Genomic DNA, 27,343 nt, shown 5'->3' on the forward strand with positions numbered 1-27,343 from the left:
CTCTTTCTGCTGCTGTGAGTTCAGCTGATTGAGCTGTAAATGATTGAACACATGAGCTGCTCCTCAGTCACATGATACTGCAGGACTGAGAGTCACACTGAAATACACACTTTCACACAATCAACATTTCAGTCTCTTTAAACAGACTCGAGCTCAACACAACTGAGAAATGAAGAACATGCTGGATTCATTCTCACTGTTCATCACGATCATCTTTCTGCATTGACACTTTCTAAATTATTGTTTTTAATTTTGTAAAATCTCACACACACATATGATCATATTTTGTGCTCTGACATTTATCACATTTATCACATATTAATTTGAGCTTTAAGTTTGTATTCTCTCTTTAATAATGGATTCACTGCTAAACTGATCTGATCTGAGAGAGTGAAGAGTGTGTCATTGTTCTCTACAGGTTGAGTTATTGTGGAGTCACAGATGAAGGTTGTGCTGCTCTGACTTCAGCTCTGAGATCAAACCCCTCACACCTGAGAGTACTGGATCTATCTGGGAATAATCTAGGACCTTCAGAACTGCTCACTGCTCTAAAGAATTCTCCACATTATAAACTAGAGACACTGTGGTAAGTAATAATTTCAAATAAATATTCATGTTTTCATATAGCTGAACATTTATATATTTATATGCATATTTGGTCCCACTTTATATTAGGTGTCTTTAACAACTATGTACTAACATTTAAATGAATCATTTAGTACAATGCAATGTTTTTACACTGTACTTATATTAAAAAAAAAAAAACTGCATTTAATTACATCTGTAAATAATTTCTTTTTGTAAATACCTTAACCCACCCTTAAACCTACCCATACCTTACCCATATTCACCCTCAAACACGAAAGTGTTTTGCAATACAATATGAACACAATAAGTAAATTGTATTTGATAAAGAGAGGTTTGGTTTGTTTATAATTGATCTGTATTAAAATAGTTAAGGCATGTTTCAGACTTTTATTATTGCAAATGAATGTGTGATTTTATAATTGACTGTTTTATTTTTGGATTTACAGGTTATGAGGAAATTCCCATTTACATTCAAATATCCGCTCTGAGTCCGGCTCCACACACTCTCCTCACTGACACTCTCTTCTTTCTCCACTCTAACTTGAGAAATTCAGCACAGTGTTTATAAACTCCTCTGAGCTGAATCACGCAGCAGAAACCACAGGATCCTGAAGCAGAGAGCTCAGAGAGCTGACAGAGAGCACACCGTTTGTGTATCTTGTTATACATACTGAATACAGACTGATAGATTAATAATTATAGCTTTTTTAAGACAGGGTTTCATAAATGTTAATGATGACTGTACAGTATGTGAGTTATACACTAACTCTGTTAACTTGTATATATGTATATATAAAATACTGTATAACTATAAATAACACATTTCTGACTGCACTGTATTAAAGTCTCTCACTCACAGAAAATGACACTATTGTCACTTTAAAACTTTAATAGCACAATTTGAATTTGTGTCATAATTGATCACTAATGTGATGTTGATGAAGCTCTAGTGTAAATGGAGATGAGAATATAGTAGTGCTGTAATCATGAAGTGTCTTTTCAAAGCTGTTGTGTAAGAAACTCCATTTCCATGTCAAATAATGTTTATCATTGGTTTTTAAATGTAAACTGCAGACCTTGTACAACTAAGCAGCATTTTATTTCACCTTCAGGTGTCTTTAAAAATCACATTTTGTGTCGTCATCTAGTCTGATTTGTCATTAGTATTACAAGAAATCAGTGTTATTCATATGTAAGCACATAACAGTCTTTAGGTCAGTAGAAATGATGATCAGCTCGTATTGAACACAGAGATCAACCCCAACACACATCCATAAACTGCTCATATTAAAGTGTGAATGATGGCTTGATTTAAACTGCTGACGTCATTATGTTTCTAAAAACTGCCTTATTGAGACGTCTTTCCATATGAACTTATTGTTCTTTCTTGCTGTGTTTACATGTATTACAGGACTGTGCTTCATAATAATAGTGCTTGAAGATGTTTTGTAGACTGAAATAAATGGTGTAGAAACAATTTTCACTCAGAAATTGCTGGTGAATTTCTCAAACACTTACAAAGAAACGGCAAGTAACATTGAATTAAATGTGAAATTTTGAACTATAAAAACTGAAATAACATTGTCTTGTAAAATGTGCTCTAATAATCTTTGTTTTATTTTTTACAGTGTATTGTATTTACAGTGTACTGACTAACAGTACAAATTCAGACATTTGCATTATAGATCTTAAAGTAACAATTAATACACCACTGTTAAAATTATACAGTAATGTATCATTACTGGTTTAATCATATTCAGTTGTGCTAAAAATGTAATCGACACCCTGACTGATGATGTCAAAGATGAACATTTCAAAGTTTAAAGCATTTTAACACTATTCTCACTTGAGCTGATAAAGACACACAAAGCCTGTTACTGACAAATATGACAAAGATTGGTTAGTGTGAATGATGCCTCGATCCAAAAAGCTTTAAACATTTACATTAACAAAGACTAATAAAATATATTGTTATATATTGTTAGTTCATGTTAATCAATGCATTAACTAATGTTAACAAATCAAACCTTATTGTAGTGTTACAAAGACATTTCAACAACAAATGATAGAACTAAAATTATCATTTAAAAATTAAACAGAAGTATAATTGTAATATATAATAATAATAATAAATAGGAAATGTATCAACTTAACACTCTTGAAAAGAAGTTTAATTTTCAGTGCTATTATTTTATTGAATTATTACAAAAAAAGAATGTCTTGCCTAAATGGAAACGAATTTTGGAGGGCCATTTCCTCGTCCTCCTCTTCCATTCTGAGGAACAGAAGATCTTCCACAGGCCCCTGAACACTTCTGTTGAGTGAATCCATTTCACAGCCAATTCCATGTGTCTGATTATTGGGAGTTCCTTCATTAGAAAATGGCACAGAATAATTAAAGGGGAGTTTAATGCTATTTCATGCATTCTGACTTATTTACACTGTTAAAGAGTTGCATTCTCATGCTAAACATGGCCAAAGTTTCAAAACGCGAGGTGGACGTATGACGGAGTATTACTGTGCCAAATACACTACTTCCGGTTTCAGATACGTTTCGGAGATTTTTTTTCGAGTATGACCCTGTATCATGTAATAAAGGGTGGAATTCCTAGTATGGGCACTTCTCCCTGATAAGCGTGCGCACACACACCACCCAGAGCGAGAGCAAGAGCCGCCCATCAACATGTTTCATTCAGGTTACAGAAGCAAAGAGATTTTTCAACAATGTCACCAAAGAAGTGTGTTTTTGGTTGTAAAGGAGAGATAACCTTTTTCAACCTCCCAAAGAACCCAGTGTTAAGGGAACAGTGGATGCGGTTTGTTTTTCCGGGGCAGCAACGGAGTTGTGTACGTATGTTTGTTTGTTCCAGAATTTCGGTGATGAATGCTTTGTAAACAAGTCCCAGTTTCGACGCTGGATTTGCAGATCGCGGGCGGTGAGTAAAACTGCATCAAATGTCTGTGTTTTGTTGGCAGTCGGTGCAGAAGTGCATATAATCTAAACAACATGAACGTTTTTGTTCCCTTTTTGTTTATAATGATGTCGCAGCTTGCAGGCGATCTCTACTCAAAAGCTGCGGCACGCCTCAAGGAGCTCGGCTTTTTCCAGAAAGTGTCGGTACAGTCAGAGAAGGGCACAAATACATCAAAAAGTATTTAGTTACAAATTACAAATACTTACTCATCAAATGTACTTAAATAAAATACAAAATACTGCTGTGAAAAAAAAAATTATTACACGCAATCATTTGAAGTGCAAGAGTAACAGTGGAGGTAGATACACATAAGAGAGAGTTTCTCTCAGTTGCTACTGTATGTATAGCCAAAGCATTCAAAAAGCTCTAACAACTATTTAACAGTAGCATTAAAGTAAGAAATTATACAGAAATTGAATAATCATGTAAAAACACTGCACAGCCCTCACTGTAACAACTAAATATAGATTGATTATCCTTATAAAGATATTAAAGTTATTCAGTCAGGAGTAGTGAGTGATTTTGTCTTTTTCTTTTGTTGCTTGATTAACATTAATGACAGACAGCAGCAGGTTTATTAGGCTGCTGTCACTTTAAGAACGAACACACAGACCGAAAAACTTAAGGTTACATTAATTTAAGACACGACCAACTGTGTTTTTTTACCTGCAATTAATCAGAATGTTATTTTTTATTACTTGACCTATCCATCCGTGGATTATCTGCAACGCCCGTGGATATAACTGCGATCCGCGCATCACTAGACAGCGCACGTCATGCTTTAGCTAGCAAGTCAATTTACAAGTTCTAGCCCTTTGTGTTAATCTCTGTCCTATAATGACATTCAGTGAATAATATCTGATAGTATATTTTACTAGATACTTTACCTTAAAGCAGTTTGACTGAACACAAAAGCAGCTTCTTTACCTGCTTCTGACCTTGCTATGCAAAGTAAGATAGACTTCGGTCACAAGCTCCGTAACTGCTCCGTTAACACTTCTCATTTACTTTGAATGGGTGATGTCATGCGTTGCCGAACTGAATTGTGGGTCGCTTTGTGGCAGAAGTTGAAAATTTCTCAACTTTTCAAGTTCCAATGCAAGCGTCAGCCAATCAGATCGCCTTATGCAAATACCCTAGTGCAGACGCTAGCCAACTGCATTCAAGCAACACCGGAAAGTAATGTGATTGGCTGTTGTCACTATGATGGTCGCGTCAGCACCAAGATTCAGACACGCCCTCCATCAATCATTGACAGCGATGCCCCGTGTGAATGCACCATTACAGTTCCTCCTGAACCAAAACAACGAGCTTATGCTGCGTTCATGCCATAACTACAGTAATTAAGAGATGTCAACCTGTGACGTTACACTCGGAGTGGTTCGTGACTTGAATTTATGCGTTTCAATGGCAATGCTATCAACGCAGAAATGAATCTGCAGCAGTCAGATATTACAGGTCAGAGCTCTTTAAGTTGTTTATGTTCATTATTATTGTAATGTTATGTGCTTTGAGCCATGTGGTAGTTTAACGCAGTCTCTGGTGACGCTTTTTCTCCCTGCTGTGTGCGTTCATGTGTTTTGGAGGAGGCATGATTTGGAGACGCTCTGAAGAGAGGATGGGATTCTTATGCTTTCAAAGCTAGCTCACTATTGCTAGCCCCTCCAAAAATGACCTACCCTACCTTTAAGCCTGAAAGTTATTGTATGCAAGAATAAAATAATATATTTTAATGTATTTTAAGTATTTTAAATACAAAATACTATCTCTCAAAGTATTTAATTACAAATTAGATTTGATTTTTTCTTTGTTAAGGAAAATACAAATTACAAAATACTCAAAAGTAATTAAATACGTATTTTAAATACATTTAATTAAAATACTGCCCATCTCTGGGTACAGTGTATCTGTCTATTATAAATATGATAAAAACTAAAGACTTTTCGGAGATATGAAGGATGTAAAACTACTCTATAGGTACTCAAGATTAACATGAGATTGGCAGAAACTGTGTGTGTGTCACGTAACGTGTAGTATATAGCAGGCAGACGAAGGAGAACAATGATAATAGAATTTAATGACAAAACTCAGGACACTCACACTAACACATCTAACATTGACAAGAATGGATGAGGAATGAGGGAGAACAGAGGGTATAAATACATGAAGCAAACAGGACCTCAACAAGGTGATTAACAGGACACAGGTGAAGGGAATGACCAATTAGACAACTCAGGAAAACTAGGTCAGACGATTAGGCAAACTAATCACAGAAAACATACACGTTACAGTGTGTTATTTACCCTTTGAAAATGGTGGTTGAAATAAAATACTGTGTGAACTCAACCAATCAGCATGTTCAGTGCCCAAGTTCCACCTCAGAAAGTTCCAGAACTTTGGAAAAGTACTACCTCATGAGCAGGGACTTTCTGAGTAGGATTTTTTTTTTTTACTTCATTAGACCCTGGTCCCTGCAGTCGAAACATCGAGTACCACCCCAAAGTCCCTAGTTCCTAGTTTGCAAATGCTGTTCCAGGAGTATGTGACATTTGAAACTCTTTTTACATTGAAGACACTTGTAAGGCTTCTCACCAGTGTGAATTCTCATGTGAATCTTAAGATTTCCTTACACTGTAAAACTCTTTCCACATTGAGGGCAGGTGAAACGTTTCTCTCAAGTATGAACTCTCATGATGTGCATCTTAAGGTTTCCTTTCGTCGTGAAGCTCTTTTCACACTGAAGACACTTGTAAGGCTTCTCTCCAGTGTGAACTCTCATGTGAATCTTAAGCTGATTTTTCGTTGTGAAGCTCTTTTCACACTGAAGACACTTGTATGGCTTCTCTCCAGTGTGAATTCTCATGTGAATCTTAAGCTGATCTTTCATCGTGAAGCTCTTTCCACACTCTTGGCAGGTAAAAGGCTTTTCTCCAGTGTGAACTCTCATGTGAACCTTAAGCTGATCTTTCATCATGAAGCTCTTTCCACACTGAGGGCAGGTGAAAGGCTTCTCTCCAGTGTGAATTGTCATGTGAGTCGTTAAAATTTCTTTATGTGAGAAACTCTTCCCACACACTTTGCAGGAGTAAGGCTTCTTTTCAGTGTGAACTCTCATGATGTGCATCTTAAGGTTTCCTTTCGTCTTGAAGCTCTTTTCACACTGAAGACACTTGAATGGCTTCTCTCCAGTGTGAACTCTCATGTGAATCTTAAGCTGATCTTTCATCGTGAAGCTCTTTCCACACTGAGGGCAGGTGAATGGCTTCTCTCCAGTGTGAATTCTCATGTGAAACTCAAAGTTTGCTCTGTTTGTGAAAGTCTTTCCACAGTCATGGCACATGTAAGGCTTCTCTCCGATGTGAATTTTTACATGATTCTTAAGATGATCCCTGTCTGTGAAACTCGTTGCACACTTATGACATGTAATACAGTTCTCTCCTGAGTGAGTCCTCATGTGATGATCAAAGCATTATTTATATCTGAAACTCTCTGCACACTGATCACAAACAAACGGCTTCTCTCCAGTGTGAATTCTCATGTGAGTCTTAACACTTTTTTTTTTGACAGAAGCTCTTCCCACACTCTGTGCAGGAGTAAGGTTTCTCTCCAGTGTGATTCCTAATGTGGGCATCGAGGTCTCTATTCCGTTTAAAACTCTTTCCACACTGAGAGCATGTGTACGGCTTCTCTCCAGTGTGAATTCTCATTTGAGTCTTAAGGTTTCCTTTTAGTAAGAAACTCTCCCCACATAGATTGCAGGTGTGAGACTTCTCTCTAGTGTGGATTCTCATGTGGTCTTCAAGGTTTTTTTTTCCCTCTGAAACTTCTTTCACACTGTTGGCAGGTGAAAGGACTCTCTCCAGTGGGAATGCTCATCTCAACTTTAAGGTTTCCAGGTTCTGTTTTATGAGTTTGTGAGTAACTAAAAGATTTTTCCCCAGTCATGATATCATGGCCTTTCTCGACATGAATTTTCTCTTCCATTTCATTCAGTTCTTGACTCTCCTCTTTCAGCGCCATCAGGTCTAGGGTAAAAAGAAACAAAAATAAGTTAACACCAGTTTAATGGAACAAAGACATGAAAACATTAAAGGGGTCATGAACTGTGTTGTTTTATTGTTTTATAATGTTTCCTGGGGTGCACTTGTTATGTTAGTTTGCTTTTTACATCAAAAACGGTCATAATTTAGAAATAAAAGGCATTTTTCCTACCCTGACTTTATCCCTCTGATCTGAACACTCTGTTTTAAGGGGTGTGTCTGCTGTGAGACTTTAGTGTAAATGCCCACTGCTGTGACTGGCTGACATCTTTGCTATATGAAATAGTTACTAAGTATTACTCTCTCGGAAACTTTTAGCATTTTAACTTTTAGCACATTTTTACAATTACAGTTCTCAAGGTTAACTAATCATGAAAAGTGCTGCATTACATTCAGATCTATGGCATTATATTTAGATCATGGCATGAAAGGTTGCAGTGATGAACACTGTAGCCGATCACAGACATGATATTGAGCGCATTAATGCTGTGATCTCGTCATTGCAACTCAACTTCTGCACACTAACAAATGCTTTCTTCATAACTAACAGTGCAAAATCGATGTAACTAAGAGATCTGTTGAATAAAACGGGAGTTTTGGCACATGTACTCAGTGATAAACTCACGCTGTTTGATTGACAGCTCCAGCGATTGTAAAGGGAGCGTTCTTTGATCGCTTTCTATATATAATTTATTCACAGTTTAAATAACAGATTATTTTCATCCTACTAAGAGAAACAACGTGAAGTTGACCGTTTAGTCACTGGTTTGATTTATTGACACAAAGACAAAGAACATCTGACTGTACATGAATCATTAATATCAGATCAGGCATTAGAATTAACACAGTTACTTACATGTTGTTGCATTACTGTCGAGTCCATATCATAAAAGTCTGTTTGCAAAGCCTGCGCTGAAATGCGACTGATTTACCAGAGAATCCACACTTTTACAAATAAATAAAGCTCAACTGAGAAATTCACATTGTTGAAAATAAATAACCATATTCCTAGCGTAAGGATCCTTTGAAAGGTAAAGTTATTTTTGTCCTGTTGCATCGCTCGTCTCCTCGTCATCTCACTAACACGCCAGTGGGCGGGGCTAACATTGCAATGATGAAGTAGGCGATGATTTCTTCTGCGGAGGTGGGGTTTCACCTATAGGCACATTCAGGGACGAGTCGTTCGCTGGGCCTGGTTTCAATAAAAGCTTTTATTGGACTGACAAGGAAGATTTCAGTTCTGAAACAGGATATTCTTATAGTACGATGTCCTCTTATATATCAAAAGCTCAAGGAAAAGTTGATTTCTTAATTCATCATGACCCCTTTAAGACATGCAAAACATCAAATTCAACATTTATGCTAAATCCTATACCCATTGTACACTGGTTTAATGGTTTAATCACTTTATGTTTGTAAAACTGGAATTAACAGAACAATAGTTACTGTCTTCTTGAATGCATTGGCAGACAAAGGTATGTCAGGAATATATGTTCATCCATCGCACTGCTTTTGAACACATTCCTTTTGCCATTAATTGTAATAATCCAGTGAGATTTTTGAATACACAAGGAGTCTGACAACATCCGGTTTGATCCACATGGAGATCTGATCTCTCCATCATTGAGTCTGTCTGTGATTACATGAAGAAACAGAAAAAACTGAGACAGATTAAATCCACAAGAACTGCAGCAACATCTCCAAGATGATTGAAGAAACCTTCCTGCAAAGATACAGTTCTGCAGTTCTGTGAAAAGTTTTAGGCACTTGTGAAAAAATGCAATAAAGTGAGGATGCTTTCAAAAATAATGTCATATATAGATTTTATTTGTTAATTAAATTCTATCAACTCAATCAAATCAATATTTGGTTTGACCACTCTTTGTGTTTAAAACAGTTTTTGTCCTGTACACTTGCAGTTTTTCAGGTAGATTTGACTGTGGGGTTTTAGTGAGCATCAGCTGAAGGGAAATTAAAGGTAGATTACTGTACATCTTCATGACTGTGACCAGTGTGTACAAGCTTGACAAATGATGAAAATAAGATGATTATTAAAAAGAAAAGCTGAACATTAGTTCACAAATAATATATATTGTTTAAACTGTTACTGCTATTAGTTATTATTTTGGAATAAATGTAAAAACTAAAAATGGTTAATGGTTCTGTGTAAATGGTTCATCTTCAATAGATTGACTTGTAGAAATCTGTGATCTCCTACTTCATGATCATTATGAATGATTGGATATCGCATCGCTAACATTTTTCCACTGTAGTTTTCAGATGGTCCATATGGGATCCAGTGAATAAAACCAACTTTACCGCCCAATAAATGTGTCATGCGATACTATACTGCTAACATTATACGAAGCTAATGCATGTAATCAATTATTCAGGGACAAACACACAAAACGTGCACCGAGTGCGTAACGTGACGTCATCATTGCTAGCGTCACAAATAAAAAGTGAAAGTAAATGAACAGAGTTGATGTTTCGACTTTTAAACCAGGAATATTCTACAGCAGGAATATCAATGTGTTTTTAGAGGAACCTTTATAAAAGGTAAGTCGTGAATTTACGTGTAGATACTTGATAGAAAATGTGGAATTTTTTAACAATTTAATATATAATTAAATGTTGATCAAGGTGTTCAGGTCACGAGACTTACAGGTGACTTCCGCATTATCTGAAAGACGTAAATAGCTCTTTGAAATGCGTTTGATATTTTTCAGTTTGAAGCAAATTAATATGGTTATATTGTTTCGTGTTTTCTGTGGTTTATTTTAGCATTTGTGTGAACATACAATAACATTGTGTATTTGAGTGAACGCCGCGTCTCTTGATCCTGTCTGAGGAAAAGCTGAATTATTGTGTTTGTACAAGATCTTCCATCCAGAGTCAGTGTTGGAGATCAGATTCTGTTTCACCTGTTCAGATTCATCATGGATGACACACAAACATCCAGAGATGAAGATTTTTCTCCAGGATTCAGGTACTTTGAATAAACACTAGATTAAATCACCTTTAAATGATGATTAAATGTCTGAAGAAGATATTTTGTTAGGATGCAAAAAGATGATGATAAATGCTTGTAAGACCTTCTCTTAAAGTGATTAGAATAATAAAGGATCAAATCTGTTCTGTTGTAGTTCAGTTCATCAGAAGGGATCAGAACCAGAGTCCAGCTGTGTGTCTATGAGGAGTGACGGGTCTCTGGGTCGTATAATAGATTTTAAGAGTGGAGATACACAGACTGATCTCAGGTATAACGTTTCTATAAAAATATGATTATAGTATGGCAAAATACTACAAAATATTATTCTGATAATGAGTAATTATTATACATAATACAGTCGTTTAAATCATTCACTTGAATCTCTCTTTGTTGTAGTTCAGTTCATCAGGAGAGATCTGAACCAGAGTCCAGCTGTGTGTCTATGAGGAGTGACGGGTCTCTGGGTCGTATAATAGATTTTAAGAGTGGAGATACACAGACTGATCTGAGGTATAACATTTCTATAAAAATATGAAAATAGTATGGCAAAATACTACAAAATATTATTCTTATAATGAATAATTATAAGAATATTATTCTTATAATGAATAATTATGGCAAATTATGGCAAAATACTACAAAATATTATTCTGATAATGAATAATTATTATACATAATACAGTCGTTTAAATCATTCACTTGAATCTCTCTTTGTTGTAGTTCAGTTCATCAGGAGAGATCTGAACCAGAGTCCAGCTGTGTGTCTATGAGGAGTGACGAGTCTATGGGTCATAAAGTACATTTTCAGAGTGGAGATACACAGACTGATCTGAGGTATGATGTTTCTGTAAAAGATATGCATTGATTATGATGAATGATAAAAAGACATTGTGCTTATTTACTAATGTAATAATGTGGTATTCTAATTTTACAGCCATGAAGTCCTCAACAGGTTTAGATCAAATCTGATGAAGAAGATTGAGTGTCTGTATGAGGGAACAGCACAGCAGGGAAACCCAACACTCCTGAATGAGATCTACACAGAGCTCTACATCACAGAGAGTGAGAGTGGAGAGATCAGTAATGAGCATGAGGTGAGACAGATTGAGACACAATCCAGGAGAGCAGAAACAGAGGACACACCGATCCAATGCAATGACATCTTTAGACCTTTACCTGGACAAGACAAACCCATCAGAACTGTGCTGACAAAGGGAGTCGCTGGCATTGGAAAAACAGTCTCTGTGCAGAAGTTCATCCTGGACTGGGCTGAAGGGAAAGAGAATCAGGACGTCCAGCTCATATTTCCACTTCCTTTCAGAGAGATCAATTTGATGAAGGACAAAACACTCAGTCTTTCAGATCTTCTTCATGTCTTTTTCTCTGAAGCAAAAGAAATATCCAGTGACAAATATAAAGTGTTGTTCATCTTTGATGGTCTGGACGAGTGTCGTCTGTCTCTGGATTTTCAGAGCGATGTGAGGTTGTGTGATGTAAGTGAATCAGCCTCAGTGGACGTGCTGCTGATGAACCTCATTGTGGGGAATCTGCTTCCCTCTGCTCTCATCTGGATCACCTCCAGACCAGCAGCAGCTGATCTCGTCCCCTCTGAGTGTGTCCATCGAGTGACAGAGGTACGAGGATTCAATGAGCCACAGAAGGAGGAATACTTCAGGAAGAGAATCAGTGATCAGAGTCTGGCCAATACAATCATCAGACACCTGAAGTCATCAAGGAGCCTCTACATCATGTGCCACATCCCAGTGTTCTGCTGGATCTCAGCCGCTGTTCTAGAGAAGATGTTGAGCGAAGCAGAGAGTGGAGAGATTCCCAAGACTCTCACTCAAATGTACACACACTTCCTGATCCTTCAGACCAACATCAAACATGAGAAGGACTATGAGAAGAACGTGACAGATGAAGACATGATCCTCAAACTGGGGAAAGTGGCTTTTCAGCAGCTTGTGAAAGGCAATGTGATCTTCTATGAGGAAGACCTGAGAGAGTGTGGCATTGATGTGAGAGAAGCATCAGTGTACTCAGGATTGTGCACTCAGATCTTCAGAGAGGAGTTTGGCTGGTATCAGGGGAAGGTCTTCTGCTTTGTTCATCTGAGTGTTCAGGAACATCTAGCGGCTCTGTATGTGCACCTCTCCTTCACTAACAACAACAGAAATGTGTTTGATCAGAGTTTGCTGTCTAAACTTAAAGAATGGCTTCCACTTAATTCATTAAAAAATGTTTCATTATCTGAGCTGCATCAGAGAGCTGTGAATGAGGCTCTACAGAGTAAAAATGGACATCTGGACCTTTTCCTGCGGTTTCTTCTGGGTCTGTCAGTGGAGTCTCATCAGATTCTCCTAAAAAGAGTAATGAAACGGAGAAGGAGATCTGACAGCAGTGCGGAAACAGTTGAGTACATCAAGATGAAGATCAGCACTATTGACTCTCCAGAGAAATCCATCAATCTGTTCCACTGTCTGAATGAACTGGGTGATCATTCACTAGTGGAGGAAATACAACAGTATCTGAAATCTGGAAGAATAAAGGAAGCCAATCTCTCTTCATCTCAGTGGTCAGCTGTAGTCTTTGTGTTGTTGACATCAGAGAAGAAGCTGGATGTGTTTGATATTAATACATTTGTTGGAGGAAACAATAAATCTGAAAAACTGAACGTTTATCAGAAGTTGCTGCCTGTGATTAAAGAATCCAGATCAGTTCAGTAAGTATCTTTGAGAACAATCACTTCACTGTTAAAACATTAAAAGAATAAGTAGGGAATAATTGACTCCAGGCCGTTGAATTATTAGAAAATAATGCACACCTGAATTGATAATGCGGCCACGACTCGAAGTGGATTTTCTAATAATTCAGCGGCCCGGAGTAAATTATTCTGCTTATACTACGGTTACCACACCTCAAAACATTGTTCAGATGTTGCATTTTAAGACATTTGTCATGTTATTGTCCTTAAAACACTTTTGTGCTAGACTAATTTCTTACACAGCTCATCCCAAGCCTCCGCTGCTAATTCCAAAATGTAATTTCAGAACTAGTTACAGAGGCTTGAGCCATTGATAGCAGATTAATACAGTTATTAATGCAGTTGAGAGAGAGAGAGAATAAGCATATATGAATTAGTTTACCCGAGTCTGTGTTTCTCAACAGTGTTTGGCAGCATTGTCTCTACTAATAGCGAAACTGTAAGTTTATCTACCTCAAGAACTGCACAGTTATTTCCTCGCTGGTGAGAAATGTCATGTAGCTTTTAAGTTGCTAAACTATTTTACTGAATAATTCGTCAGAGCCGCGCGGACAACACATTTCTGTGCGAGTGTGTGTTTGTACTGTATGTGTGTGTGTTTGAGAGAGAGAGAGAGAGAGAGAGAGAGAGCGGGAGAAAGAGAGTATGACCTTTCAGGACATAAAAAAAACACATTTTATAGCAAAAACGTTCACAAAAATTTGTTGTTTTTATCATATTGTTTACTATATTTATTTGCTTGGTCAGTGTCGTTGTGGGTTTTGTTTCTTTTGCTGTTGTAGGCTGTAAGGACCTTATGAAATAACTGAAATAACTTTGGCGAAGTGATATGAACTGTAATGCGGTCAAGACCTGCTAGAACTACTTTATTTTATTTAAGGAATTTAAATATTTAAATATTTGTTTTTAAATAAATGACATAAAAGAATTTAAGACATTTGATGTATGGATAACATAGCAGAGTTGTACGTTTTAATTTTACTGTCAGATGGACGATTAAGAATCAAATCACAGTATCAAGAATAACAGTGTACAGTGAGACATTTAAGATTATTATTAAGTCATTACTTTTACAAATAATTGGAATAGAATTTCAAAAATGTATTGATACAAATATTTTTCTAGTAATCTATTAGTCTGCTTTTACATTGCGTGTATCTATTTTGACATGCCGTTTTGCAGCGTGTAATTGTCCATCGCTCCTCTCAGCAGCAAGAAAAACAAAACTTTTATTCAGTGGATTATGTATAACCTCTAAAGAGTGCTCGCTTTACAGTCACTAAAAAGCTGTCACTCATCTCAGTTCACGATCTCACAAAGTTCCATTAATATCAATAAAGTTGTCTACACTGAATAATGAATCTCTTACTTGCATCGTGTCTTTGTTAATGAGAGGATTTGTGAGTGTGCAGAACTCAGCTCTGAACAAAAACTCCAGTGTTTTGAGCAGTGAGTGGATTCTGACTAGATGAAACACCTCTGATTGGCCATTGTGTTCAAGAGATCAAAAAACTATCTGTGATAAAACATTAATTGGACCCCTGCAGTACCGCTGTGGACCCCCGGTTGAAGACTCTTGGTTTAAAGTTATATACATATATTATAAAGTTAAATACATAAATATTAATCTAATTCAATTTTAACCTTTTTGATTAGTGTGAATTTGACCATGAAACTTGGAAAAGAATTTGACACTGTTAAATTATATTGGAATTGAAAGTTGTTTGATGGTTTTTTTGATAGCTATTTATAGTTTATTTAATATGCTGTTTGATTTTCATCTCTCTACAGGTTGAATAATTGTGGTCTCACAGATGAAGGTTGTGCTGCTCTGACTTCAGCTCTGAGATCAAACCCCTCACACCTGAGACAACTGACTTTGTCATGGAATAAAATAGGAAATTCAGTGAATCTGCTGTCTGATGTACTACAGGATCCTCACTGTAAACTGGAGAGACTGTGGTAAGATCATTTTTGACTCTCACACATGAATCACAATGTAAAGTATGTGTTCAGCCTCTTTCTGCTGCTGTGAGTTCAGCTGATTGAGCTGTAAATGATTGAACACATGAGCTGCTCCTCAGTCACATGATACTGCAGGACTGAGAGTCACACTGAAATACACACTTTCACACAATCAACATTTCAGTCTCTTGACTTTAAACAGACTCGAGCTCAACACAACTGAGAACACACTAGATTCATTCTCACTGTTCATCATGTTCATCTTTCTGCATTGACACTTTCTAAAGTATTGTTTTTAATTTTGTAAAATCACACACACACACACACACACACTGGTTTACTATCCTTGTAGAGACGTAATGATGTAAAAGATGAACATTTCAAAGTTTAAAGCATTTTAACTAGTGTTGTAGTAAAGACCACCTAAACCGAGACAAAGACCAGACTAGCACTCCTCAAATCCAACTGAAAGATCCACATTTACTGCCTGAGGAATGTTTTATTTTTAATCAACTATTACAATTAGAATAATAAGACACTATATAGAGCTGTTACCAATCAATTGAAATCACTAACAATAAAATTCATCTTTACACTGAGGAGGTGGAACAGAAGTCGCATCTGAATAATATTGAGATTAATGTTTTTAAAAAATAAAACTTTGTTCATTGAACATTGTGCTCATATTTGTGAAAACAGCCCTCTTTCTTGTGATATTGCTTAATTATATCATATGTTATAATATAAATATCAAGATCTTATACAAGTACTTTTTTGCAATCATATCTTGAATTTTGTGGGCATTTGAAATCAGAAATCAAACAATGCAACGGCAATTTAGCGATATTCCCGCAGTTGTGGTCTTGACCGGTCTTGAAATAAAATCCCGAGTCCTTTCAGTCTGAGATCAAGACAAAACCAAGACCTTCAAAAAATGGTCTTAAGACTGGTCTCGAGAACTACAACACTAATTTTAACACTATTCTCATTTGAGGTGAAGGACAGGAAGAGTTTGTGCTTGTAGACATTTATTTAATGTAATAATATTCAGAAATGTAATTCAGAAAGATCACTGCAGTTTTGAGTTGTGAAGAAGAAGAATGTGTAAGTGAAGATTGAATTTGTATTATTGATGTTGTTCACCAGCAGAGGGCAGCAGAGACACTGTGATTATGAGGCCTTGACAACGATATAAATTTAGAACTGAAACATCTGAACAAAGAACCATTTCAATATATACAGTGACAAGAATACATTTGTGAACCCTTTGAAAATATCTGGATTTCTGTGTTTATTATTAATAAAATTATGTCACACTCAGACAAACACAATCTGACTAATCTAATAACACACACAGTTATATTTTTCAGAATAATATTGAAGACATTGAGTGATCATTGACAGGACAGTATGTGACTTCTCCAAAAGATAACCGGAATCAACTAAGGAAATAAGATTGAATGTGTGGGTCTCACAGGTGTCCTGTCCTTTAAATAAAGACACACACTCAGTCTCAAGATGCACACCAGTAATGGTTCTTATACTGTACAAACTGTATATTCTGTCCCCCTACACTAACACTACCTCTAAACCTTCCCATCACAGGAAACTTTCTGCATTTTTACATTAAAAAAAAAAAAAAACAGAATTTAGTATATGCATTAATCCATTTGCCCCATGGGGACTGATAGCTGCTCCCTACAGTGTAGGTGATCTCAGGTTTTACTATCCTTGTGGCAACAATTTGGTCCCTAAAATGTAATATAAACCTGTACACACACACACACACACACACACATACACACACACGATCATGTTTTGTGCTCTGTGACGTTTTTTATCTCAATTATTTATCACACATTTTGATGTGTGCGTTAAGTTTGTATTTTCTCTTTAATAATGGATTCACTGCTGAACTGATCTGATCTGAACTGAGAGAGTGAAGAGTGTGTCATTGTTCTCTACAGGTTGAGATATTGTGGAGTCACAGATGAAGGTTGTGCTGCTCTGACTTCAGCTCTGAGATCAAACCCCTCACACCTGAGAGAACTGGATCTGTCTAGGAATAAAATAGGAAAATCAGTGAATCTGCTGTCTGATGTACTACAGGATCCTCACTGTAAACTGGAGATACTGGAGTAAGATCATATTTTACTCTCACACTTGAATCACAATGTAAAGTATATTTGAAGTGTTCAGCCTCTTTCTGCTGCTGTGAGTTCAGCTGATTGAGCTGTAAATGATTGAACACATGAGCTGCTCCTCAGTCACATGATACTGCAGGACTGAGAGTCACACTGAAATACACACTTTCACACAATCAACATTTCAGTCTCTTGACTTTAAACAGACTCGAGCTCAACACAACTGAGAAATGAAGAACATGCTGGATTCATTCTCACTGTTCATCACAATCATCTTTCTGCATTGACACTTTCTAAAGTATTGTTTTTAATTTTGTAAAATCACACACACACACACACACACACACATCATGTTTTGTGCTCTGTGACATTTTAGATCTCAATGATTTATCACATATTAATTTGTGTTTTAAGTTTGTACTTTCTCTTTAATAATGGATTAACTGCTAAACTGATCTGATCTGAACTGAGAGAGTGAAGAGTGTGTCATTGTTCTCTACAGGTTGAGAGATTGTGGAGTCACAGATGAAGGTTGTGCTGCTCTGACTTCAGCTCTGAGATCAAACCCCTCACACCTGAGATATCTGGATCTGACTGGGAATAATCCAGGAAATTCAGGACGTAAACTGCTCACTGATCTAAAGAATTCTCCACATTATAAACTAGAGACACTGTGGTAAGTAATAATTTCAAATAAATATTCATGTTTTCATATAGCTGAACATTTATATATTTATATGCATATTTGGTCCCATTTATATTAGGTGTCTTTAACAACTATGTAATAACATTTAAATGAATCATTTAGTACAATGCAATGTTTTTACATTGTACTTATATTTTAAAAAATACCTGCATTTAATTACATCTGTAAATAATTTCTGTGCTTACATTTATAATTACACTGTTGACCGTTCCCTTACACCTTAACCCACCCTTAAACCTACCCATACCTTACCCATATTCAACCTCAATAGCAGCAAAAGTGTTTTGCATTACAATATAAACACAATAAGTACATTGTATTTGATAAACAGAGAGATTTGGCTTGTTTATAATTTATCTGTATTAAAATAGTTAAGTTTCAGATTTTTATTATTTCAAATGAATGTCTGATTTTACATAATTGACTGTTATTTTTGGATTTACAGGTTTTTTTTAGGAAATTCCCATTCCAAATCCAGCTCCACACACTCTCCTCACTGACACTCTCTTCTTTCTCCACTCTAACTTGAGAAATTCAGCACAGTGTTTATAAACTCCTCTGAGCTGAATCACGCAGCAGAAACCACAGGATCCTGAAGCAGAGAGCTCAGAGAGCTGACAGAGAGCACACCGTTTGTGTTTCTTGTTATACATACTGAATACAGATTGATAGATTAATAATTATAGCTTTTTTTAAGACAGGGTTTTATAAATGTTAATGATGACTGTACAGTATGTGAGTTATACACTAACTCTGTTAACTTGTATATATGTATATATAAAATACTGTATAACTGTATAAATAACATACATTTCTGACTGGACTGTATTAAAGTCTCTCACTCACATAAAATGACACTATTGTCACTTTAAAACTACTTTGCAGCACAATTTGAATTTGTGTCATAATTGATCACTAATGTGATGTTGATGAAGCTCTAGTGTAAATGGAGATGAGAATATAGTAGTGCTGTAATCATGAAGTGTCTTTTCAAAGCTGTTGTGTAAGAAACTCCATTTCCATGTCAAATAATGTTTATCATTGGTTTTTAAATGTAAACTGCAGACTTTATACAACTAAGCAGCATTTTATTTCATATTCAGGTGTCTTTAAAAATCACATTTTGTGCCGTCATCTAGTCTGATTTGTCATTAGTATTACAAGAAATCAGTGTTATTCATATGTAAGCACATAACAGTCTTTAGGTCAGTAGAAATGATGATCAGCTCGTATTGAACACAGAGATCAACCCCAACACACATCCATAAACTGCTCATATTAAAGTGTGAATGATGGGTTGATTTAAACTGCTGACGTCATTATGTTTCTAAAAACTGTCTTATTGACACGTCTTTCCATATGAACTTATTGTTCTTGCTTGCTGTTGTAGGAAACTTTTTCCTCGTCGAAGCAGAGACCAGGAGACGTTGGGATATCTTTCAAGCAGAAGTTACTCTTTATTGATAAACGCGCTGTGCATTGCTGTAGTCATCCAAGTCCAACTAAGGCAGTGTACTTGGTAGTTCATATACATTCAAGGGGGAGGGATACATAGAGTAGAGGTGGAGACAATCTAAACAAAGCATGCAAATGCAGTGCAGGAATCAGCCCAATCCCTACATTTCCCAGCCATGATCTAATCAGCATAACGGTGTCATTCAAATGCATAGGTGCTAATCCACTCAGTCTGACAGTATCGGCCATACCTTTACATTGTCATAGAGACAAAGGCACCGCTGTATCTTGAGCTTGTCTTGCCAAATGGTTAGGAAGTGCATGAAGACAAAAGGTTAATGTTACAGACACCTGGGCTGCCTGCCTTGATCTCCTTAAATTGTCATTATCTTTACCTCAAAATATTAAATACAATATACTTCACCTTAGTATTTCATGTGAAGTTATGTCAGGATGTAGGATCAGCAGATCTTAAACAGATTCTTAAATTTGTAATCCCACAGTCCCCCCTTTGAGAGTTCTAATAACTCTCACATAATACAATTTTAAACCTTCTTAAATCCCTTCTTTAACCTATGTTTGTTAACATAAGTCCCATCTTCCAGTCATGTAACTTGTAACAGATACAGGCACATACATCTTATTCTATGTCGTGTCCAACATTTACATAAATGTTGTTCTTTAACTTGAGTATACTGTTGACACACATATACAACGCAGGGTGGTAATATGTTGTATAAACTACATGATGACACAGAAAACCATGTAGCATAAGCGTGGAAGTCCTAAAAGTCCATGGCGCCTGAATAGCTGCGGAGTCTGTTCCCTGTAGAGTCCATTTCCAATGCATTTCCATGTTTGTCGTTGTGCAACTCCGAGTTGCTCAGATGACTCTGTCTTCATGAAGGTTGTTCATGGATATCTGAGGTGATGCTTTACACCAGGCTTTACACTTATGAGCCGTCATGGCATATACACATACCTGCAACACAAGAAAACAAAGAAACAGCAGACCAGCAGTATTCATGCATAGACTTTAGTACGTTAGACCTCTGATGATCGTATAGTTTTTCTGTCTAACTCTTATCATAATAAACTTCTAGTGATCGTATAGTGGTTTTGTTCCTTTTTTGTTTTGTTTTTTTAACCTAGTCTTAATCAACTTGACACCTATAGACCAGTAAGGTGGGGATAAACTGAGAGGGGGAAACCTATGAGGAAGTCTTCACCACAGGGTTGGCCCCCGAGGCCTGTTGCACTTCGGTTCTTCCCTGGGCTCCTCACTGGTCTGTGTGTCCTATTCTCTCCCTGTAGTTAATTTGTAAACTTTACTGTGCTACATCTCCATCTTCCAATGAAACATCAGTCATAGCAGACATCATAACCCACAGAGGATGGATAAGTGAATGGAGTGTGCTGTAGCATAACATTTAAGGCTGTGAGTGTACTTAACCAGTGTACCCCAAATGGTGGAAGTGACAGTCAACTTTCTTTTGTTCAGAATGAGTCTTTCAGCTTTCTTGTAGATTTCTGGGGAAATTAAGCACTCAGCCCAAATGGTTAGCATGTCAGTAAACTGTTGCTCCAAGTGTTTGGAGAAGAGGGGAGGGGCAGTTTCAGTGTAGCAAGTAGACTGAGTAGGAGCTGAGTAAAGCTGTTCATTTCTTTAAATGTCTTTTTGTTTTTCCTACACTCTTTCATCCAATGTCCAGGTTTACCACAGTAATGACAACTCTCTTCTCTCTTAGGACATTTACGTTTCTGTCGATTCTCTGTGTTGACCTTAAAGGATGCTGCTGCAATCTTTACTCTTGTCTTGACATCCGAGTCTCTTTCCCAAATAGCTAACCGATCTAAGTTGTTTTGCAGAGTTCCATTGGACCATGTGAGGTCTAAGAAGGCAATGCACTTTTGTATTCTGATGAGAGCCCATCAAACCACATGCGGACCAGTGGTCCATTATCCTCTAACACCTTCTCTGGAGTGTCAGCTATTCCACTGTATGCTGCAGCTGACTGACAAAATCTTTCAGTGTACTCACTTACATTTTTATACTTCTTCTGTACACAACTAGTGATCTTTGACCAGTCCACCTTTGGTCCAACAAGGTTCTGTAACACTCTCAGAACTCCTTCTCTCAGTTCACCTTTGCTGGAATGCTGAAACTCAGAATTATTTACAGCACTTTCAAAATCACTGAATTCTGACTCTTTCAGGATTTGTGACATTAGCTGGGTGACTTCAGCTAGGGACATATCATAGAGCTTCATTTTCCTGGACAACTCTGTCCTAAACTCAGAAAAATTTCTCTGCACTGATGGCAAACTCTCAGCAAGTCTTTCTATGTCTTCAGGACCTAGAGCTGTACTGACTGCTTGTAACTGCAGTATGGGGGTTACAGATGTAACTGTGTCAAGCCCTTTTACCCTACTCTGAGCCTTTTGTCTCGCTCCACACACTTCAACTGCATTTACATCTTTATCCATGAATCGTCTTGGTTACAAAGGTAACCCTCGTTCCCTGAAGGAGGGAACGGAGACGTACGTCGGACAGACCAACGAATAGGAATCTCGCTAGAGAGGCCAATCTACTTCGAGTGTAACTACAACGAGCCAATGCACATTGGCATGCAATCATATGCATCAGCTGCTCGCCTTGCAGCGCGGGTATATAACAAGCAGCAGGTGCGTTGCATCTTCAGGTTTTTGCTGAGGAGCCGAACCGGATAGGCGGCAGCATCAGCGGGGTACAGCGACTGTGGCGACAGGACGTACGTCTCCGTTCCCTCCTTCAGGGAACGAGGGTTACCTTTGTAACCGAGACGTTCCCATTCAGTCAGTCACGTTCAACGTACGTCGGACAGACCGACGAATAGGAATCCCTACCAAAGCGCCACAGGGGCTGCCCCCTTCCAGCGCTCTGTTGTAAGCCACCTGAACCCCCTTGCCTACGGACGGTGGGACAGGGCTAACACAGAGAGTGTCGATCACTGCTGTTCCCCAAAACCCATTCAGTGAGACTATAGGATAACGCTGGGAAAGCGTACCCTTCCGGTGGGAAGGAACGCTGCGGAAGCCACATCCTTCCCCGAAGGAGTTATGTGGAGAAGTACATATGGACTAACCCATAGGCTGTACTACATATGGAAGAACTGGGGTGACTCCAACTCGATGAGAGGTGGGTTCTCCCAGAGGGAAAGACACGGGCTTCGTTTAGGAGCAACCGTGGAACTAGACATATGGGATCCCAGTAGGGTCACACATATGGTACCCAGCCTAAATCTGGTTCTCAAGGATACAACGGAGTATAGGCCTAGCGCCAGACGCTCCGCCACGTCGGCTGCCGAAGGGAGACCGGAGGACTCAACAGGGTCTGCCTTGTAGGGACTCTCTGGAGAAAAAGCGCATGTAAGCGCAGCAAGCCGACACTAAGCCGGGGCCTCTCCGTGCCTCTGACCTGAGGTGAGAACACGGGAGGAGACCGGCTCGACACGAAGGCTATAGAATCTAGCCAACGTGTTAGGTGTCGCCCAGCCCGCAGCTCTACAGATGTCTGTTAGCGAGGCACCACGAGCCAGCGCCCAGGAAGATGCAATGCCTCTCGTGGAGTGCGCATGCAACCTGAGCGGGCAGGGCATGCCCTGAGCTTGGTAAGCCAGGGCGATGGCATCCACTATCCAGTGGGCCATCCTCTGCTTGAAGACAGCCTTTCCCTTCTGCTGGCCTCCGTAACAGACAAAGAGCTGGTCTGAGGTCCTGAAGCTTTGAGTTCTGTCTATGTACAGTCGCAAAGCACGAACTGGACAGAGCAAAGCCAGGGCTGGGTCTGCCTCCTCCGGGGGCAGCGCTTGCAGCGCTAGGAACCTTGGGCACATAGCCAGGCCGGGGTCTCAGTACCACGTGGCCGTCACCCGGCCCGAACTCTAGGCACGATTCGTCGACCGAAAAAGAGTGCAGGTCCCCTACCCTCTTGATGGAGTCCAATGCAACCAGCAGCAAAGTCTTCATAGACAGAATCTTTAAGTCTGCTGATTGCAAGGGCTCAAAGGGAGCAATCTGAAGTGCTCTCAGCACCAGAGCAAGGTCCCAAGAGGGTATGGAGGGAGGACGAGGAGGATTCAACCGCCTCGCCCCCCTAAGGAACCTGACGACCAGGTCGTGCTGACCAACAGACTTGCCATCTATGTGGTCATCTTGCCATCTATCACACCCCTGACACTGCATGCCCGTTGTATGTGGCACCCCAGCCTGTGGCAGAGGCATCTGTGAATACCACAGCATGCCGGGGACACCTGCTCTAGGGGTACTCCAGCCCGAAGAAACAAGGGGTCCGACCACGGGCTGAAGGTTTGGCGGCACTCCTGAGTGATTGCCACCCGAAACGTGCCGCATTGCCACGCCCATCTCGGGACCCGGCCGTGGAGCCAGTGTTGAAGCGGTCTCATATGAAGCAGACCGAGCGGGGTTACTGCCGCTGTGGCTGCCATATGCCCCAGGAGCCTCTGAAAAAATTTCAGTGGAACCGCTGTCCTGCCATTGAACATATTCAGGCAGTTCAACACCGACTGAGCACGTTCCTCTGTGAGGCGTGCTATCTGTTCGACCAAATCCAACTCCATACCGAGAAAAGAGATCCTCTGCACCGGGGCGAGTTTGCTCTTTTCCCAGTTGACCTGAAGACCCAACTGGCTGAGGTGTCTGAGCACCAAATCCCTGTGTTCGCACAACTGATCCCGGGACTGTGCCAGAATGAGCCAGTCGTCGAGATAGTTGAGGATGCGAACACCCTGTTCTCTCATGGGAACAAGGGCTCCCTCCACGACCTTCGTGAAGACGCGGGGAGACAGGGCAAGCCCGAAGGGTAGGACTCTGTACTGATATGCTCGACTTTCGAACGCAAAACGCAGGAATGGCCTGTGTTGCGGAAGAATCGAAACATGAAAGTACGCGTCCTTCAGGTCGATCGCTGCAAACCAATCCTGGGGACGGATGCACTCGAAAATGTGTTTCTGCATGAGCATTTTGAACGGTAGCTTGTGAAGGCTCCGATTCAAAACTCGCAGATCCAGGATCGGTCGTAACCCACCGCTTTTCTTGGGTACAATGAAGTAGGGACTGTAGAACCCTGACCTCATATCGGCTGGAGGGACCGGCTCTATCGCGTCCTTCGCCAGTAGGGCCGCAATCTCCGCACGCAAGACACGGGCATCGACAGCCTTCACTGCAGTGAGGTGGACGCCCCTGAGCCAGGCGAACTGAATCGCATAGCCGAGCCCGATGGTCCGAATGAGCCAGCGAGACGGACTGGGGAGCGCTAACCAGGCTCGCAGAGACCGTACAAGCGGGATCAAAGGGACCGCAGGCGTACCCGCAGTGAGGCAGCGAGGTGGAACACAGGGACGCAGCTCGGGAGGCTCTCTCTGCGAGGCGGCCCGAAGCGGGGTCAGAGTGTGCTGTGCAACACCTACCTGGTTCCACAGTTGGGCAGGGGGCGCAGGAGAGGCTTTGCTGCCTTCTCGACTGCACACTGCTGCCCTCTGGCAAAGGAAGAGGGGGATGAGAGTGGTGAGGCTTTTCTCCTCCCACTGCTCTCCGAGCCCTCTTCAGACCCAGAGATGGAGGAACTGCTCTCTTTTTGAAAATTTGGGTACCACTGGCTGTTGGACCAGCGGGAGAACAGAAACAAACCCAACAAACAGGATTTACCACCCGGCCCTCCTCCGGGGGGGGGAGAGCAGCCCCACCCATCTCTGGGTCACCCGTCTCAGGGGTGATTTTTCACTAACCACTTACACAGTAGCAGAGACGTACGTCGAACGTGACCGACTGAATAGGAACCAGTATTGCTATTGCCCTCTAGTCTACAGAAAGACTCTAAGTCAGGATAGCTTTCATCTGACTGTTGGTCTTTTGAGTCACATTTGGTTGAGGCTTTGTTAAGGCCCAACTTCTGAGTGAGACGAGACACTCGAGTGTGCAACTGCTTGTTCTGCTTTTCTAACTTAGCAATACGTTGGATTTGTTCTTGTGCAATGGATAGAGTAAATTCTCTGTGGCAGCAGATAATGCCCTTCATACTTTTCTTCCGAATACAAGCACCAAGTACCTTTTTGCATTCTTCAATAGACCAAACTTTTTCTGGATGAATCCCAAATTTCTTTGTCAAATCCAATCTGACTGACTCAGTCACTATTGAGTCCATGTGCTTTCCTAACAATGATTTGAACTCACTATCTGTCCATAAAGGGGTAGCTAGTCCACCTTTCTCAGTTGTTGGAATTAGTCTAGCGTTCTTTCTCAACATTTTGTAATGTCTTTCTGGCACAACAATACACTTCAACACTTCCCTGACAGAGCAGAGGTTAACCTAGTTAATACACATCATAATATATTCAACCTTCTCTGGTGAGCAGAGTAGAACCAACTTGCTTACACACTGTAACAGTTGTAACCTTCTTCTCTAGCAAAGTAGAGGATGACTATTCTGTTAACACACCACCTTCCCTGATTAAACAGAGGATAAACAACCTTCCCTTATAAGGCAGAGGATAAAACTTCCCTAACTTTACAGAGGATAAACCAATATTAGCACGTGATGCCAATCTTCCATGTCTGAACAGAGGATACCAGTATTAGCACGTAATGCTAATCTTCCCTGCCTGAACAGAGGATAAACTTCATCTCTAAAAGAACATTTTTAGAGGATAACTTAGTTAACCAAACCCTACAGCTGTCTGTTAACTCTTCTCTGACGGCGCAGAGGATAACAACTTTGTACTGGTCTTAATAGTTCTTTTGGATAGAGAATCACTCACCAACCCTTGGGTGTACAGGAAAATTCAGCTTGGATCTTCTTTTGGATCAGATCTTTGTTGTGCTTGAAGTTTCAATCAGGATTGAGGTGAGAAGCTCTATCTGGGTCACGGCACCAAAACTGTAGGAAACTTTTTCCTCGTCGAAGCAGAAACCAGGAGACGTTGGGATATCTTTCAAGCAGAAGTTACTCTTTATTGAGAAACGCGCTGTGCGTCGCTGTAGTCATCCAAGTCCAACTAAGGCAGTGTACTTGGTAGTTCATATACATTCAAGGGGGAGGGATACATAGAGTAGAGGTGGAGACAATCTAAACAAAGCATGCAAATGCAGTGCAGGAATCAGCCCATTCCCTACATTTCCCAGCCATGATCTAATCAGCATAACGGTGTCATTCAAATGCATAGGTGCTAATCCAATCAGTCTGACAGTATCGCCCATACCTTTACATTGTCATAGAGACAAAGGCACCGCTGTATCTTGAGCTTTGTCTTGCCAAATGGTTAGGAAGTGCATGAAGACAAAAGGTAAATGTTACAGACACCTGGGCTGCCTGCCTTGATCTCCTTAAATTGTCATTATCTTTACCTCAAAATATTAAATACAATATACTTCACCTTAGTATTTCATGTGAGGTTATGTCAGGATGTAGGATCAGCAGATCTTAAACAGATTCTTAAATTTGTAATCCCACACTGTGTTTACATGTATTACAGGACTGTGCTTCATAATAATAGTGCTTGAAGATGTTTTGTAGACTGAAATTAATGGTGTAGAAACAATTTTCACTCAGAAATTGCTGGTGAATTTCTCAAACACTTACAAAGAAACGGCAAGTAACATTCAATTAAATGTGAAATTTTGAACTAAAAACTGAAATAACTTTGTCTTGTAAAATGTGC

The 27,343-nt window shown here is 39.4% G+C and overlaps 2 protein-coding genes across 12 annotated transcripts in view; one reads left to right on the forward strand and one right to left on the reverse strand.

Moving 5' to 3' along the window:
- LOC127495480 (NACHT, LRR and PYD domains-containing protein 3-like) overlaps positions 1-19,504 on the forward strand; it is a 31,789-nt gene extending 12,285 nt beyond the window's left edge. For 5 of the 11 annotated variants that reach the window (XM_051862377.1, XM_051862376.1, XM_051862380.1 and 2 more), the window contains 3 exons: positions 17,292-17,462; positions 17,971-18,144; positions 18,620-19,477. In XM_051862377.1, the coding sequence (XP_051718337.1) occupies positions 17,292-17,462; positions 17,971-18,144; positions 18,620-18,674 (400 nt within the window). In that variant the 3' untranslated portion in view covers positions 18,675-19,477. Of the gene's footprint in view, positions 1-418; positions 591-1,034; positions 2,072-10,092; positions 10,163-10,483; positions 10,593-10,749; positions 10,864-10,991; positions 11,106-11,315; positions 11,430-11,529; positions 13,318-15,150; positions 15,322-17,291; positions 17,463-17,970; positions 18,145-18,619 lie in introns of those variants that run through there. The other 6 variants (XM_051862383.1, XM_051862385.1, XM_051862386.1 and 3 more) reach the window with 4 other exon arrangements.
- On the reverse strand, positions 5,621-7,119 carry LOC127495482 (gastrula zinc finger protein XlCGF8.2DB-like). The gene has a single exon (XM_051862389.1). It carries the CDS (start codon positions 7,015-7,017, stop codon positions 6,238-6,240), a length of 780 nt encoding a protein of 259 aa, XP_051718349.1. The 5' UTR covers positions 7,018-7,119; the 3' UTR covers positions 5,621-6,237.
- Positions 19,505-27,343: the final 7,839 nt, after the last annotated feature.

The sequence above is a fragment of the Ctenopharyngodon idella genome, chromosome 15, assembly GCF_019924925.1.
Source record: "Ctenopharyngodon idella isolate HZGC_01 chromosome 15, HZGC01, whole genome shotgun sequence".
NCBI classification, from domain to species: domain Eukaryota; kingdom Metazoa; phylum Chordata; class Actinopteri; order Cypriniformes; family Xenocyprididae; genus Ctenopharyngodon; species Ctenopharyngodon idella.

Bases quoted from the DNA above. Each gene is read 5' to 3' on its own strand.
- LOC127495482 (XM_051862389.1), bottom strand. From the start codon at position 7,017: ATGAGGACTCACTCAGGAGAGAACTGTATTACATGTCATAAGTGTGCA.